The sequence below is a fragment of the Heptranchias perlo genome, chromosome 8, assembly GCF_035084215.1.
Source record: "Heptranchias perlo isolate sHepPer1 chromosome 8, sHepPer1.hap1, whole genome shotgun sequence".
Lineage (NCBI taxonomy): Eukaryota > Metazoa > Chordata > Chondrichthyes > Hexanchiformes > Hexanchidae > Heptranchias > Heptranchias perlo.
This window is the reverse complement of record NC_090332.1, coordinates 19643724-19661207: the sequence shown is the minus strand read 5'-3', so window position 1 is coordinate 19661207 and position 17484 is coordinate 19643724. Positions and strand designations below refer to the sequence as shown.

Sequence of the window (17484 nt, the reverse complement as noted above, 5' to 3'; positions counted from 1 at the left end):
AGAGGAGGAGTGGTTAACTGGCAGAATCCTCTTGGCACTCTCAATCCTTGCTGTGTCGAAGGCTACCTCCAAACATCTGCAGTCATAGCGAATACTGAGAGGCTACATTGGGCACCACAGCCAGTTTCGATCCTGACCTCTCCCAAAGTGTGCTTCCAGGGAGATCACTGAAAAGTGATCAGGAGTGAGAACCTTGGCTGTATTTTCTTCTCTGTCTGCTCTCTAATCCAGGAGCACTGCACAAATTGTAGTGTTCTGGCTGCTACGTAGCTCAGCATTGATCAGATGTATTTCTGAGGTTGACTCTGTTTTCACAGGGATTGGTCCATGTATTTCATACACAAAGTGGTCTCCTGCATTATAATAGTGACTACAGTTCAAAAGTATGTCATTGACTGTGAATGCTTTGGGGTGGTCCTAAGGTTGTGAAAAGTGCTTGACAAATACAAATTCTGTCTTGTGAACGGGAATTCTTATTATAGGCGCTGCAGTTTCTATTTTGTGTCGGCAGTCTCCAAAGCAAGAAGGAAAGCAAGAGCTGCTGTTTACCTCCGTTTTTTTCCCCCACTGATTTTCTCCTCAACCCTTCCCCGATTTTCTAGGCCAGGAATCAAAGCTACAAGCTGAGGCAGTGGCCAGCCGATATACTTCCAGGCCCCTGCCTGTGTCACTGTGAACTTGACAGTAGAAGCTGCATGACTGGAGTCAAGAATGTCTTTCTCACCCAAACCCCCCACCCCCTCCCGATCTGGTACCCGGCCATTGTTTGACTTCTGTCCACAGAGATGCAGATAAAATAGGGAATTGGACAGAGTGGGACAGTGAAGCTGTATGTCAACTCTCTTTGGTGACCCACATTCATTGTGCTGTACTACAGCTTCACATGGGTAAAGTTCTTATTTTCGTAGGCTATTGTCCTCTCCATCCTGTGAGTTTCTGACTGTTATTAAGCAGTTTAGACCTTTGATCCATTAAAACAAATGCCTAACGAGTTCTTTTATGATTACCTTCAAAAGGCTTAACCTCGTGGAGGCGTTTGTGGAAGACACTGAGCTTCGGCAGAATTTACAAGAGGATCTGCTTCGGCGATTTCCTGACCTCAACCGCCTGGCAAAGAAGTTCCAGCGTCAGGCAGCAATTCTACAGGACTGCTACCGGATTTACCAGGCTGTCAATCATCTCCCAAATGTGGTGCAGGTGTTGGATAGATATGAAGGTAAGAGATGACACATATAGAAATTGTCACGTTCAGCATATGATCTTAACAAGTGCTGCATTGTGCATTTTGAGAGCCTTTGATTTGTTTTTATTTTTATGATCGGCATCAAAATAAAGTATGAACTGGACTCTTCACTTCACATTGTGTAGATAACTAAGCAAGAAACCCTATCATTGCTATTTGGTCCATCCAATTTTTCTACAAGCACTTCCGTTTCGGGTATAACCAAGGTCACTGGTTTTCGTTTTTTACAGAAAAACAGACAGGATTTGGGAATATGATCCCCATAACACTAGTAAAATCCTGGAATCCCATAAAATCGGAATTCGGTCAATGTTTACGCTTAAACCAGCCCTTTGTTTACCAATAGCAATGGCACTAATTTTCACAGAAAATAACCTACTGAATCATTGAGTGTGAGCACCGCTCCCAAAAAGCAGAGTAAAAATTGCAGAATTATGTATACAAAAATAGAATTTGTCTTATTGAGTCATTATAAACTAGTAGCTCAGGATGTTTAGTATGTTTAGATGCTGAGTAAAACTTCCTCTGCTCTGCCCAGCCCCTACTATACCGTCTCTAATGCCAGCCATCCTGTGGCCTGTCTTAGTGAGACTGTCACGGGGGGTTTTTATACCGAGGGCTCATGCAGACAAGTAACAGTGTTGAGACTGTGAAAACCTATTTTACTTCGGACTGTTGCAGTCAACACACAGAGGATTCTAACCGAGGTCATGAGAGAAAGGACTGTGTGCAACCCACCTAACCATCCAGTGCCCACTGTTTGGATTTCCTACCACTCTTGTGGCTGGTACAATGTTGGTGATGGCAGGAATGCTAGTATGGTGCCCATTTTGACTTGCTGATGATCCATGAAGAAGGAGAAATAACTTGCATTCATAGAGCACTTTTCATGTCCTCAGGACATCCCATAAGGGCTTCATAGCCAATGAATTACATTTTGAAGCATAGTCACCATTCTGTAAGCAAATGTGACAGCCAATTTGAGCACAGCAAGGTCCCACAAAAAAAAATGAGGTGAATGAACAGTTAATTTGTTTTGATGCTGTTGGTTAAGGGACAGATATTGGACAGGACACCCAGAGAACTTTACTGCTCTTTTTCAAATAGTTCCCTGGGAGTTTTGAATCTACCTGAAAAGACACCTGGGCCTCATTTTAACTGAATATGGGCCATAACATCTCATTTGATAGACGGCACCTCTGACAATGCAGCATTTGCTCAGTACTACATTGAACTGTCAGCCTAGATTATGTGTTCAACACTACTGCAGTGTTCTAAAGCTAAATAGCAAAAGCAGTATTGAACAACTCGAAATCCAACTAATACCATTTAATAAGAATTATGGTTATTGTATTGTACGTTCAGTGGAATTTTGGTATTTGAATGCTAGAATGTTCATTTAAATAACATACTGTATACTGGAATAAATCTGTCTTCCCTTGCCACAGCTTGTCTGATGTAATCAACACTAATTGTTTTCACAGGAGTACACCAGATGTTATTGAAAGCTGTCTTTATCTCCCCATTAACGGACCTTATCTCGGATTTCTCCAAGTTTCAGGAATTGATTGAGACGACATTAGACCTGAATCAGGTATGTGGCTAAATTGAGAGAGTTAATGTGCGAGATTCTTTCAAGTGTGAATCAGGTTTGTGAGAAGACCAGAGAGGGAGAGTCTGTGTGGGTTAAAGAAAGAAGAAACGTTTTTGTATTACGTAGCGCCTTTCAACGGGTTGAATTAATTTAGGAATCCAGCCACTGCTGACAGCGAATAAAGGATGGGATTCATTTTGCAGCATTTTCAGAAAGTGCTGCTAGGCAACCTAATTAACTTCTTGAAAGTCATACAGACTGAAATTTGCAGAGGCTGTTTAAATTCCTCATGCAATTGTAATAAATTATAAAATTGTATCAGTTAGTGGGAAGGACTGTAATTTTTAGCTTTGTATTATATATGGTAAAACATTATGAATTTTAGAGATTTCTGTTCATCAGATTTATACTTTGGATACAGTGTCTACAGCTGTATCCCAAGGGCAGCGTAAAAGCTGCCCATGATGTATCAGAAAGGGTTCCAACTGCACTCTAGCATCTAACTAGGAACTGCTTCCAAGTTAACCCAAGAAGACACCAACTCCTGAGGGCCATTCCTTGAAGTGGATTGACAAACAAAAGAGCTACTTGGACTTAGGGAAGCAAGTCAGTCTGGAAAGTACTTGCTCCAAGTTGTTTCTGGAGGGCTGTCGCTGTACTTAAGCCAAGGATGAGTGAACCCAACTCCATTTGCAATGTTGGTGCTGCGTAATCAGTTGCAGGATAAAGGGAAATGCCCTTCGTAAGTCTGTTATGGGCCTGAACTAGGGGCCATAAATATAAAATAGTCACTAATAAATCCAATAGGGAGTTCAGGAGAAACTTCTTTACCCAGAAGGTGGTTAGAATGTGGAACTCACTACCCAAGGAGTAGTTGAGGCGACTAGCGTGGATGCATTTTAAGGGGAAGCTAGATAAACACATGTTAAAAAAAGGATGTAGAGGCATTGGAGAAGGTGCAAAAAAAGATTCACAAGGATGATACCAGAACTGAGTGGATATACTTATCAGGAAAGTCTCAACAGGCTGGGGCTCGAAAAAGAGAAGGCTGAGGGTGATCTGATAGAGGCCTTTAAGATAATGAAAGGGTTTGATGGGGTAGACATGGAGAAAATGTTTCCATTTGCGGGGGAAGTCCAAAACTAGAGGTCATAAATATAAGATAGTCACTAATAAATCCAATAGGTAATTCAGGAGAAACTTCTTTACCGAAAGAGTGGTAAGAATGTGGAATGCGCTACCACAAGGAGTAGTTGAGGCAAATAGCATTGATGTATTGAAGAGGAAGGAGAAAAGAATAGAGGGGTATGCTGATAGGGGTAGATGAAGTAGGAAGGGAGGAGGTTCATGTGGAGCATAAGCAGTGGCATAGAGCATTTGGGTCGAATAGCCTGTTTCTGTGCTGTAGACTCAATGTAATGTTCAGGTGGAGATAAAAATAGAAGTTTCATTGGTGATGGTGGGACTGTAAACAATTACTGCTAGAGAAAAATATACATAAGGGGGTCAAAGTTTGTCTTTAATAAAACCACTCAATGCTTCATGACTGCTGCTGCCTTCACTCAGTATGGAAATATCTCCTTAACAACAGATCCACAAAAATGTGTAAAAATGAAGCAACGAACAACTGATTTATAGAGACGAGTGATTCCACTGTTTCTTTCTGGGGTTTCTCTTTCTTCCCCCCCCCCCCCCCCCCCCCACCGGTGTGCTCTCGCTCTCTCGTCCTCTTTAAAATGGAGAACTCACCATGTAGGGAAATAGAAGCTGAAAATACGCATTCCCTTCCCTCCTCACCCATGGGCACATAAGAGCTCCAATGTGCTGAGCAGCCTTCCTTTTGCAATAATAAAGAAATTAATTAGATGGGGTTGTTGTAACTGTCTTAATGTTAAAAGCAGTCACTTGATTTAACAGGTGGAAAATCATGAGTTCCTGGTGAAGCCATCCTTCGACCCAAATCTAACTGAACTGAGAGAGAAGATGGATGACCTGGAGAAAAGTATGCAGTCAGCTCTGAACCAAGCTGCCAGGGAGCTAGGTATGAAATAGATCCGAGAAAAGGCAGAATTGAGATAAACCTGTACCTTTTTTCACTGTTACAATCAATCAGAATAATTCTACTTTTTGTGTTCATCAAAGTGATCGATATTGGCGCACTTTCCATTTCGGGCACTCTGTGTTGCATCAAAGGTGTGTAGGATGGTTAAACGCAAAGTAAAGTCCCTGCTCTGCCCCAACAATGTCCCTTGACCAGCTGCAGAAGAGCATTGCCTACTCCAGTGCTCCAATTCCCACACCAGCCATTCTGTGGCCTCATGAAGTGAGAATGCCAGTTAGTACTGAATTAGGGTCAGTTTTCCACTCTGGTTCCAGCCCTACCAGGGACTGGATTGAGACTCATTTCATGTTGGACATTTGCAGCCAACGGACACAGGAGAGTCCCATACCATCAATCTGGGCTGGATTCAAATCAGATCCCAGAATTGGAAGGCCAGTGTCCAATGCTCTGCACCACCCAAGCTTTACCGATACCTAAAAGGTGCTCTATATTAAATATATAGCAATATATTTAAACACTAATTTGGAAACTATTGATACTTGAAAAATGAGGTTCCTTGGGAGCAAGCTTCACCCACTGATTATGTACAATCCCCAGCACCAGCATTCATGCTGGACAAACTTTATTTCAATCCATATCTTTTTAACAATTTTTTCTTCACCTTACTGGCCTGCTCCTGGCTAGGGGATGGTGCAGGTAGCCTCTTCTAGAACTCAACTCGTAGTGGGAGCTGAAATGCAATCCACGGTGAAACGTCTGCTGTTTCCTTCCTGTCCACCACTCCCTTTCCTATAAACAATATGCAGGACATTTTATCTTTATTCCGTTCCATAATAAGCCTTTTTAACTTGCTTTAGGGATGCTGGGATAGACCAGGTTCCAACTGGTATTCCATTACTTTCTCTGACATTACAGCACTAAATCTGAGTTCTGACATCTCTCCACCCCCCCCCCCCCCCCCCCAACCAATGCCACTATGGGTGGCAAGTCAAGGGCAAGTGGACCGCAAGTGATCCCTGGACTATACTAGGAGTATCACTGACCTATAGTTCCACAGTGAGTTAATAAAGGGGGATTGTTTACCATGGCTTAATTTTGAGGAAGACGTTATTGCGAGAGCACGGGAGAAGAAAAAAAATGAATACATTGTAATTAAATATCTGTGGGACAGTTTTAGCAAATTATTATCTGGTTGATTGGTTTATATGTAGGTCTTGAAGCCGGCAAGACGGTGAAATTGGAGTCAAACGCTCAGTTGGGTTATTATTTCCGCGTCACCTGCAAGGAGGAGAAGGCTCTTCGCAACAATAAGAAATTTAACACTATAGATATCCAGAAGAATGGAGTCCGGTTCACAAATGGGTTAGAGTTCTGTTTTTTTTCCTTTCTCCTGCCAAAGTCAGTAGTTTGGTTGGTTATCATTGAGGCCTGGCGTACTGGATGGATATACGAAGCTACACTTTTCATCTCTGTTTTGGGAGTATTGACATTATGATTTGAAAATTACACTGTATATATCAAGTTCAGCACAGTAGCATAAATTATTAGATACTCATAATATGAATTTCTTTATAGTTTTTTAAAAAAAAACTTTTATGGAAGCTGGGTGGGAGTTTTATATATGGTAGTTGAACTTTCAAAGAATTTATTAGTATTTCCTGGAATTTACTTGTGCTTAAACCCAGCTGGAGTATGCAAGGACTTTGCACTAAGAGTTCTAGCCTTTAAACACTAACTGCTTTAATAAAGAATGTCAGCCTGATGCTGCAAGAACAAGGTGATGTTGTAACATTTGCTCAAATGCACTATCCAATGTGGAGCTGAGCTGTCCGGACCAGAAAGGTTCCACGTTTTATCCGAAGTGTGTGCTGCATTTGCTGATCTTAGCCAGAATCACAGTTTGCATATTGCAGTTGGCCTCTGCTTCAGGGCTATGGGGAGGGGGGAGGGGAGAGGGCTCCATTTCTCCATATCCTTCAATGTGATTGACCATCGCCTTGACACCATGGTTCCATTCCTACCTAACTCTAACCAGCACATGTGCTCCAACGGCTTCTCCTCCTGTCCACACATGGTCACTTTTGGCATGCTCCAAGGACCAGACTTTGGCTGCCTCTTATTTCTCATTTTATGTGCTGCCTCTTGGCAACATTATCTGTAAGCATGGCGTGAGCCTCTGCATGTATGTTGATGGCACCCAGCTTTACCTCTTTGCCATCACCCTAGATTGTTATTGCGGTATCTGACAGCTTGGACGGGTCAGTTCCGCCAGCTAAACATTGGCAAGGCTGAAACCCTCTTCCATGTCTGTCACCTCACCTCCAGGTTCAACTTTTTCCAATGTCCTCTTAGCTGGCCACTTGAGCCCACATTATGCAAACTCCAACTCCTCCAGAACTTCACTGGCTACATCCTAACTTGTATTATATCCTGCTCACCTATCACCTCTGACATCCATGGAGTTACCCCATTTTATAACACATTGAATTCAAAATCCTCCCTGTTTTTGGTCTCGTTCACCCTACCTCTGCAGCCTCCCAGTTCCCTGCTTTTGAGTCTGGCTCAGAATGCAGCACTCCTTCCCTCCTCCCTCCATTTGCGCTATCAGTGCCACAGCCTTCAGCTATCATACTCCTGTGCTCAGGAATTCTATCCCTAAATCAGTCTGTATCACTACATCTCTTCCTACTTTCTGGGGGAGGGTGGGAAGGTGTACCATACCCTCGAGTTCCAGCAGGTGAATGTATAATTCACTGTGTGTAATTTCAGAGCAGAACAGGTCAAAAATTTTAATTAATCAGTAGTCAATTTAGCTGGTATAGAAACTGTTGTTGCAGTTGGGACTGAGAGCCTATTATTGGAGCATGACTTGAGGGATTGCTTCTCCAATATTAATGCAGCATTAGTCTACAGAATGTAACATTTAATTAGGTAACAGGTTATGAGAAACCAAGTGCAGAGCATTAAGATGAGTTAAATAGGTGAATTGTCTGTTCTTACTGGGCCAGAATGTATCTCATGACATTGGAATGTACAGGATCAAAAAGACCATTGTGGTCCATTTGGCTGCTCCCAGTGTCTAGGAAATAACCCATCCCACGATGCAGCTCAATCCTTCTATCAAATTTTTCTTAAGATACTGATCCAACTCTCTGAATTTGCTGATACATTCAGCTCTCACTGTCTCCGCTTGACAGTCACCGCTCTTCTAAGTTTGAGGCTATGCCCTCTTGATGGTAAAATTTGACTGACTACGACCTTGTACAGAAGATTGCTTAATCTCACTGGGCACAAAATTGGACGGGCTGTGTCCTAAACAAACTATCCTCCTTGCCTAATATTCCGACATGTGCGCTCGATGTGCACTGCTCTGCACTGGGAGCATGAAAGTGGAATATTACCCTAACCCTCCCTCTCTGCTGCGGTGCAGTGCATGCCACACAGCCAAACTGCTTTGAGTTCTGCTTGCCAAGTGCAAAGATGGAACGTGCACTGCTTAAAGCAGAAACGAGAGGGTCTGCTCAGCTGGTGATTCTGAATTTGTGAAACATGTACTCATAATCCTTCCTTCCTTTCAGTAAGCTGAGCTCCTACAATGAGAACTACATGAAGAGCAGGGAGGAGTATGAAGAAGCTCAGAATGCCATTGTTAAAGAAATCATTAATATCTCTGCAGGTAAGATGTTCTGGAACAAATTGCTCTGTATGTTCTCAACTTCAGATGAGACATTGAACAGAGGTCCTGCTGGTCTATTCAGTTGGATGTTAATGATCCTATTGCACAATTTGGAAGAAGAGCAGATAGTTCTTTCTCCTGGTGTCTTGGCCAGCATTCATCCTTCAAGGAACACCATCAAAAAAACACCCGGATAAATGGGTGTTCATTTCCAGGCATAAAATGGCTACCGTGGTTGCCTACAAAACGGTCACTGCACTAGTTAATTATATTCAGCACTTTTGAGATATTTTAACATGATGAGGCATTCTATAAATATAAGTATTATTTATTTAGCGGCATTTGCGAATGTGGTCGGAGTAAAGCAGGATGAGCCAATTTTTTTCTAGAGTATTGGTAGTCTGGGTGACTGGAGCCTCGTCATTCGATGTTGTTCTGTACAGTGTCAACAGGGCATAGATTTATTGTGGTAGCAACCTTTGGCCACCTGCCATGTTAGTGGGATTGCTGTTAAACAGATTACATTTAGGTGGGACAAGAGGAGGTGAAACTGTAGTGATGCCTAAGATGAATGTCTTCAGTTTTTAAGCAGATTTTATTTTTAAAGGGCAAAGGTCAGACTTGAATTATATCGTGCCCTGATTATATTAGTTTTTTGGCCGAAACCTCATAATCTAATTGTAAGAGTTGATGTCCATTGCTCAAGTAAGAGTTTTAAGCTGCACCACTGATGGCAGTGCTCCCTCAGCCGTCAATATAAACCCTGCCATGGGAAGCACAGGCAGCCAGAAAAAAATTGATGCAGTTTTGCTGCAGCTGGAATGTATAGAGCTTCCCCAGCCCAGAAGGAAAATGGCGTTATGGAATAAATTAAATTTCATGTGCAATTTGCGTTTCTTTTTACTTTTGTGCTGAGATGAGGGATACTCATGTTGGTAAATGGACCATTTTCTGTTTCAGGCACTCTGGGCTCGATTTTACCACCCGCTATCGGGTGCGTTCCCGGCGGGGGGTGGGGGGGCCGAAAATCGGGGAACCCCGGAGCGGGACCGGAGCCCGCCTACTTCCGGGTTCCCCATGGACGCGCCGGCGTGCACGCGCAGCCCCCGCTGGTGGGAATCCCGCAGGCAATTAAAGCCAGCGGGATGCCACTTGACAGTATTTATTTAGCTATTTCAGGTCATTAACTGACCTGATTGAGCTGTTTTATTAGGAAGGGTGGGATTTTACCTTGAACTTAGACTGTTTCCCATACTGGGGGAAACACTCTCACTCCAAATGGACGTGTTGCAGCCAGCAGCCTGTGGCAGCTGGCAAGGTGCATTCCACAGGTGGTGGGGGTGGGGGTGGGGGGGGGAGACCTTTCACCAACGCAGGAGGACACTCCGTAACATAGGGCAACGCTTGCCCTCCACCACCCTCCTCCAAGCAAGAAGATTCACCGACGTGGAACCGCAACCCCGGTGCGAGGACACACTTACCTACCGTGCACAACCCCTCAGACCTACACCTGCCAGATGGGGGCCGCCTTGACATCCTCGGAGGACGAACAGCATCACCAGCCTCGCAGTCCACGCCGTCCGCCTCAGAGACGTGGAGCCCCACAACACGGTGCTGTGGCACATCCACCTGCACAGCAGGAGGGGGGGCAACCGCAGAGAGAGATGCGTCGCAGGAGGCACTACCCTCCGCACAGGGTCTGCAGACCGAGGCTCAGCTTCATGGACCTCTCCGAGGAGCAGTGCATACGGAGGCTAAGAGTCACTCGCCAGGTAGTCGCCGACATCTGCAGCCTCCTTAATGACAAGCTGCTCCCGGATGGATCAAGCAGCATCTTCTTACCCGTCGCCGTCAAAGTCACCACTGCCCTCAACTTCTTCGCCTCCGGATCCTTCCAGGGTGTCACCGGGGTCTGTCAGTCATCTGCACACAAGTGCATACGGCAGGTCACCAATGGGTTGTTCCACAGGGCCTCGCACTACATCAACTTCGCCATGGATGAGCGCAGCCAGATGGATAGGGCGGTTGGATTCCATGCTGTGGCTGGCTTCCCACGGGTGCAAGGTGTAATCGATTGCACCCACATAGCAATACGGGCACCTCCACATGAGCCAGGGCTGTTCATCAACAGGAAGGGGTATCACTCCATGAACGCCCAGCTCATCTGTGACCACCGCCAGAGATTCCTACACGTGTGCGCCAGATACCCTGGCAGCTGCCACGATGCCTTCGTCCTCAGGGAGTCCACCGTCCCGCCCCTCTTCCACGCACCCAACACCGGCAACGGCTGGCTCCTCGGCGACAAGGGATATCCCCTGCACACGTGGCTTATGACACCTCTGAGGAACCCCATCACCGAGCCGCAGCGTCGATATAATGACAGCCACATTGCTACCAGGTCTGCAATTGAGCAGGCTATAGGGCTGCTCAAGATGCGCTTCAGGTGCCTTGATCGTTCTGGGGGAGCGCTCCAATACACGCCACTCAGAGTGGGACGAGTCTGCTGTGCCCTGCACAACATGGCACAACAGAGAGGGGTGCCGCTGGAGGGTGCCCCATGCACACCCGCCACCCACATTGAGGACGACGATGAGGAGGAGGAGGACAAGCGAGAGGAGGAGGAACGACCCATGGGCTGAACACTGGCTCACCTGGATGCTCGTCAGGCCAGGGAGGCACTCATATGTCAACGGTTCTCCTAACATCAGACTGTCTGAGGCGTTCACATCTCATCACGTGCACAGATGAGGGGCCATACCAGCCCCCTCCACAGAAGAGTGGTGCCAGTGCTCCTGCACCCACTGTAGTGTGCCCAATGGGTGGGACCAGGTTTTCATAGTCATGATGAGCCACACGGAAGGGACCTATTGCACAAGTCGCTGAAGAATGGACAAGAGGTGGCAGCAGTGGTGAGAACAATTGTGTTTATTGTGTATGTGCAGTCAACGACTATAAATAAAAACATAACAAATTGTCATACACCCTGGTGCATTCCCTTTGTGTTCATAACACCTTTGCCTTACGTTTGCGGGAACCCCTACGTGGTGCTACCCCTGTGGCTCCAGCAGAGGTAGTGGCAGGTTGCTCTTGTTCGTGACCTGACCGGGTAGATGCTTTGGGCCGACGCCCCCTGGGTTTCGGTGCCCGTGAGGGCACCTCCACAGACTGCTCCTCCTGCACCTGTGCAGGGGCAGACTCGGCCACCTGGAGAGGAGGCACCATTGCGGGTACTGGTTGAGAGGGGGGCAACAGGTGAGACGTGGGGGCACCTTGAGTAGCGTCCACACTTCCATGTCCCCGTTCACCATCTTCCCTCTCATGGCCTAGGCCCACATCACCCCTTCCACCCTGCTGGACGGCAGTTTGGATGACCTGTGTGAGACCTTGCAAGGCCACCTCTAATGTATCTGTCAGCCTGTTTATGGCGGCAGAATGTTGCTCACCCTGAATCTGAACAGCCGTTGTCAGGGCCTGCATGGACTCAATGTTGAGCTGTGCGTGACGCTCGAGGGAGGCTAGCCTGTCCTCCACCGCAAACGTTCCTGCACCTACCCGCGACACTATGTCGCCGATACCCTCCTGTACTTGCGCCACCATTGCCCGCATGCAGGAGTTGGACTCCTCCATCACCTGCGCGATTGTGGACAGTGCGCGTGGCACCGCTCCCAGTACATCGGCAATGTGCTGGTGCCCCTCGACGACTCTCCTTTTGACTGGTGGCCCCCTGGGTTCAGCTCCAGGCTCTGCTCAGCCGGACCCAGATGAAGAGTGCTCCCACTGACGCGGACCCTCCGAATCTCTTCCGACACTGGATCCATGTTCTGGTGGTGTTGCCCCTGCTGCTAACCTCCGCGGCCACCTCCGCCCATGCCTTCCTGGTGGCGGAGCCAGGGCACTTCCTTCCGTCGCTGGGGAACAACGTCTCCCTCCTCCTCCTTACCCCGCCCAGCAGCAGCTGGAGTGCGTGGTCAGAGAATCGTGGGGCAGCCTTACCCCTGGGGTGCTCCATGGTGCGCTACTACTTGTTTGCAGCTGGAGGGGCATTGGTGGACTGCCCCTTTAAATAGAGCTCCACCATCGCTCAGACGTCACTGCGCAGGCCGCCGGCGCGCAGCTGAGAAGCGGAGAACCCGTAACCACAGCTTAATGACCTCAATTATCCTGTAATCGCGCGGGGGATGCACTCAATTCACCAGCCGCGTTTTCCACGCGCCCGATAGACCACCCGCCGAGAACCCGCAGCCCTGCTAAAATCGGGCCCTCTGTGTCAGCATTGAGCACTACCAGGTCAGGTATAACGTAGCCAGATGTAAAGTGCCCTTTACTCTGGCCCCAGCAATGTACCTCAGCCCCAACTTCAGAAGAGCACTCCATAGTGCACCAGGTGGACATTTTGTTTCCACTTCCCACACTTGAATTAGTGGAATGGGGTTGTAATTGGTGCCTAATTAGGGACATTATTTGCTGTGGGCCCATGCCTACCAGGAACTGGATGGAAACCGCACTGTCATTTCATATGGGACCCTTAACAGCCAACAGACAGAGTAGACTTTTATCCCACCAGTCTAGGTTGGATTTGATCCCAGAGATAAAAGACTTACTGCACCACCCAGTTCCTTGCAGTTGTTTTTAAGTCATTTTGGAAGCTGTAGAAATTGCCATGCAATCTAGTAGTGAGGCTGGGAGCTGCCAGAGGGAAACCTCTTTAGGACACGGTTGCCATTTATAAATGCAGCATTAATCTATAAAATTTAATGTTCAATTTTAATTAGATAATGGGCTTTGAGACTCCAGCTAGTAATTGCCCGTTCATATTTCTGTGTATGGATGATTTGTGACTGTTGAATAAATCTTCCACCTGAAGGTACAAATAAGATGCTGAAAATGACCCTTAACTTCTAGTAACATTATTTAATCAGAGCAGTGCACAGTGTATTAATATACTCCAATCTAGTACTGTAGGATTGTGGGTTATTGGCAGTAACTTCCTGTGTTGTTGAAATTGTGTCCTATATCCTCAAGAGTTTGAACATCAACATTAAATTGCAGCTGATACCCAGCTTTATGCCATCTTTAATTTTGGTGGTGTTTAGTCTGCTGGTCTCAAAGAATCAAAAAGCACATTCATTGTAGTTAACTGCAGAGCTGAAATGACGCTGGAGACTGAGGGAGGCTGTTGTGATGTCGTCATTGTAGATTAATGTTGCATTAGTCATAGGAGAGTACAATAAAGGAATTAGTTTGCATTTTTAAAGCAGAATTATGAAAGTTTTAAGCGCTAATGCATAGTTTAATATGTAATTGCTTATGAACTAATCTTGGAGCTCGCTAACAGTGGGAATGCAAGTGTGATGATAACTTAGGCAAGTCTGCCTCCTAATGTGTTGATATAAATTCAGGACAATAGAATAGTCAAGTTATTGGCTAAGTGGATGGCTTCAGTCAGACAGCACCTGTGTGAAAGAGTCTTCCAGACTGTCTGGGTTCAGTTGAATGGAAATGAATTTATTTGAGAAAAGCTTTTTTTTTTATTTGTACCATAAATATTTCAGTGTTTTTATGGGAAATATTTATCCTTTCCAGAGAAACCATTACCTTAGTGTTTATGTTCTAACGGTGAGGTAAGCCATTGTTATGGCATTCTTGCATCAAAAATGGTGGGAACGGATTGACAGTACTATTGAGAACATCAGTCATTTATTATTTTACTTTCAACGATTTCAGACATGTTTCCTGCCCCCATTATATTTATTAATTTTTGTTCATTCCGTCTTTACTATTAGAATATCTGTGTGGGGGGGGCGGTTATAAATTTCAGTATGTAGGATGAGATGATAACAGATGGAGAGTCTGATAAATGACATGGATGTTGAGTATTGCAGTATTATTTTTAAGCAAGGTGTGAGATTAAGGCATGGTTAGAACAGTTTGTTCAGCTATAATACAGTGGCTTCCAGATCTGTCTTTGAGAGCGAGAGATACCTTTAGTTTCTGCTTCAAAAGATCCCTTAAAAATCTCCTTGCTTACTCTAATGATAGAGTAAACAAGGAGAAATTGTTTCCAGTGGCAGAAGGGTCGGTAACCAGAGGACACAGATTAACGGTGATTGGCAAAAGAGCCAGAGGCGACATGAGGAAACATTTTTTTAACGCAGTGAGTTGTAATGATCTGGAATGCACTGTCTGAAAGAGTGGTGGAAGCAGATTCAGTAATAACTTTCAAGAGGAAATTGGATAAATACCTGAAGGGAAAAAATTTACAGGGCTATTGGGAAAGAGTGGGACTAATTGGGTAGGTCTTTCTAAGAGCTGGCACAGGCACGATGGGCTGAATGGCCTCCTCCTGTACTGTACCTACTATGATAATTTACAGCTCTGCTGTATTCCTGCTGAGTAGCAGTTAAACTCAGCCTCCATTACATTGCTTTCCTTTTTGGAGGGGAAAGAAATTGTTTGTCAGCCAGTGTCAGTATTAAGTGCTCCTGCATCAGGTATAACATGGATTTGGTACAGAGAAAGTTCCTTCTACTCTGCGCCAGTACCTACAACCTTATGAGAGCTCTCCTCACTGTGGCAATTTGACATTTTCACTTCCCCCCACATCAGTGTGCCTTATGGCCTTTGAGTAAGAATGTCAATTGGTGCTAAATTGGGGATAGTGCCTGTTGAGCGCTGGATTGAGATTGCATTTCATAACTTCATTTCACTTAAAAGCATGATGGCTGTCAGAGAGAGGAGACTTTCATGTCCTCAGTATGGGCTGGATTCAAATCCAGGTACCAGAGGTGAAAGGAGTGTGCCAGCCAGTCCCTTATTCAGTGCAAAGCCAGGTGAAGTTTCCAAAACATTGCAAATGATTATAAAATAAAATTGATAACAGCTGTGAAATTTGAAACTCCCACAGCAGGTCCTTATCTACTTTGAGCTGTGGTATATCCAGAATTTTTGCTGTAGTAGCAATCTTTATATCAGGAATAATTCTAGCCAGTTGAGTTATCTGTTGCTTACCGGTTCATTGGAAACTGTTGCAATAGGGGCGGCGGGGGGGGGTGGTGGTGGTGTGAAATCACATTTAGGTCGGTAACGTCCTTGTGTAACATCCTTAATTCTTCATCTTTGCTTTCTCCCACCATTACCCGGAGTGATGGACCTTAATCACTAATACTTCATCCTGATGTTACATCTCAAAATTCTCTCTCCAGCTGCAACCCAACTTTGGAAAGGCAGAGTCTGAATGTGCTGCTGGTTGTTCTTCTGCAGGTCATGTGGACGTAGTATGAGCAATCCACGCGCATCTTTTGTGCTTTACTGAAATACGAGTGAAAATGGGACTTTAGTGTACTTCAGATACTTTGCACAGAAATCTTAATGACGACACTGAACAGTATTGGGTGTTTTACAACAAATCGCAAAAGATACCTTTCTCTTCCTACATTCACAGGATATGTGGAACCTCAACAGACTCTAAATGATGTGATTGCTCAACTGGATGCAGTGGTCAGCTTTGCCCATGTAGCGAATGGAGCGCCTGTGCCATATGTACGGCCTGTGATCCTCGAGAAGGGCCACGGTCGGATTATCCTGGAGGCTTCCAGGCATCCTTGCATCGAGGTTCAGGATGATGTAGCCTTCATACCCAACGATGTTACTTTTGAGAAAGATAAACAGATGTTCCAAATAATAACTGGTAAGTGTTGATGCTCTTAGTAGAGAAATTAAAGGATAAGGTAATAAGTTAAATATCATGTAACATATTTGGGATTTTTATTGGGGGGGGGGGGAGAAAAGAGAAGGAGGCATATGTTACCCTATTTTGATCACCTCTCAAACTGTTTGATGTGGGTTTGCTTGAGATTGTTCTGGTGTCCTAACAAAATAGGTCAGTCACAACGTTGTGTGCAAAAATTCTAATATCCTGGTGTTCAGTCAGGTTTAAGAAAGACTTAAACTGTCCCCCAGCTACCTGCAGAACACTACGTACCCTAGTGCAGAGGTTCTCAACCCCATAGTGTCCCCCCCAATTTATCAGGGGGCGGGGTGGGGCTTACCTAAATTAACCAGTATGAGAGCCACCAATATGGCCAGAGACGATGCATTATGGGGCGATCTCGGCATAGCGTGGGATGTTTGATTCCTGTCTGATTTCCAGTAGTGGACGTTGGACCTGCCCCAGCTGCCTGTCTGTTCTGAGCACTTGTACGAGTGAAACCTCTTTGTATAATGCTGATTTTTTTTTTCACATTTTGATAAAATTTTATACTGGAAACAGAATTTGATTTTACTTGTTAGGATGGCAGCTGACTGCAGATGTGAGATTCAACTCGCTGTCATCTGCGCTAATAAATATAAAACAGCACAACCCGCAGGGAACCGATGACAGCAGAGACCCAGGAAAATGCAGGTCTATAAATCTGCTGCCAGGTTAAAGGCTGCTGTTCCAGTAAAGTAAATGTAAGGGAGATAATCCCACGGGCCAGAAGCCAGCATCCAACACTGAAAGCATAACAGAGAGGATAACAGCACAGGGAGGTTGTGACCCTCAGACAAGAAGAATACCGTCATCTAAAAGTATCCAAGTGTCTGGGATGACACAAGGATCATTGAACTATCACATGCTGAAACTGAGCACCCTCCCCAGCCTAACCCACTGAACATTGTTTCCCACTATTCTGGATGATGGCGCACATTCTCCCTGGGCTGGCAAAGTCCTGTCTCCAGTGCTTCATGTTACCATATGCACAATATGAGCTTTCCATTATAACTACAATTCATAGCTCCTCCCCATTTGTGGAGAGGCAGAGAACTAGCCTGAATGGCTCTGCTGAGAATAGTCAAAGATTGTCGACTCTCTGAACTACTTTTCTTGTCTGAAAGATTGACTAGCAATGCTTTCCGATGCATCATTAAGG

At 45.4% G+C, this 17484-nt stretch overlaps 1 protein-coding gene across 1 annotated transcript in view; it reads left to right on the top strand.

Annotated features, from left to right (window-relative positions):
• msh2 (mutS homolog 2 (E. coli)) overlaps positions 1 to 17484 on the top strand; it is a 71403-nt gene that overhangs the window by 30063 nt on the left and 23856 nt on the right. The window contains exons 7-12 of the mRNA XM_067988763.1: positions 1017 to 1216; positions 2728 to 2837; positions 4755 to 4878; positions 6111 to 6261; positions 8478 to 8575; positions 16017 to 16262. Coding sequence (XP_067844864.1) covers positions 1017 to 1216; positions 2728 to 2837; positions 4755 to 4878; positions 6111 to 6261; positions 8478 to 8575; positions 16017 to 16262 — 929 coding nt within the window. The remainder of the gene's footprint in view (positions 1 to 1016; positions 1217 to 2727; positions 2838 to 4754; positions 4879 to 6110; positions 6262 to 8477; positions 8576 to 16016; positions 16263 to 17484) is intronic.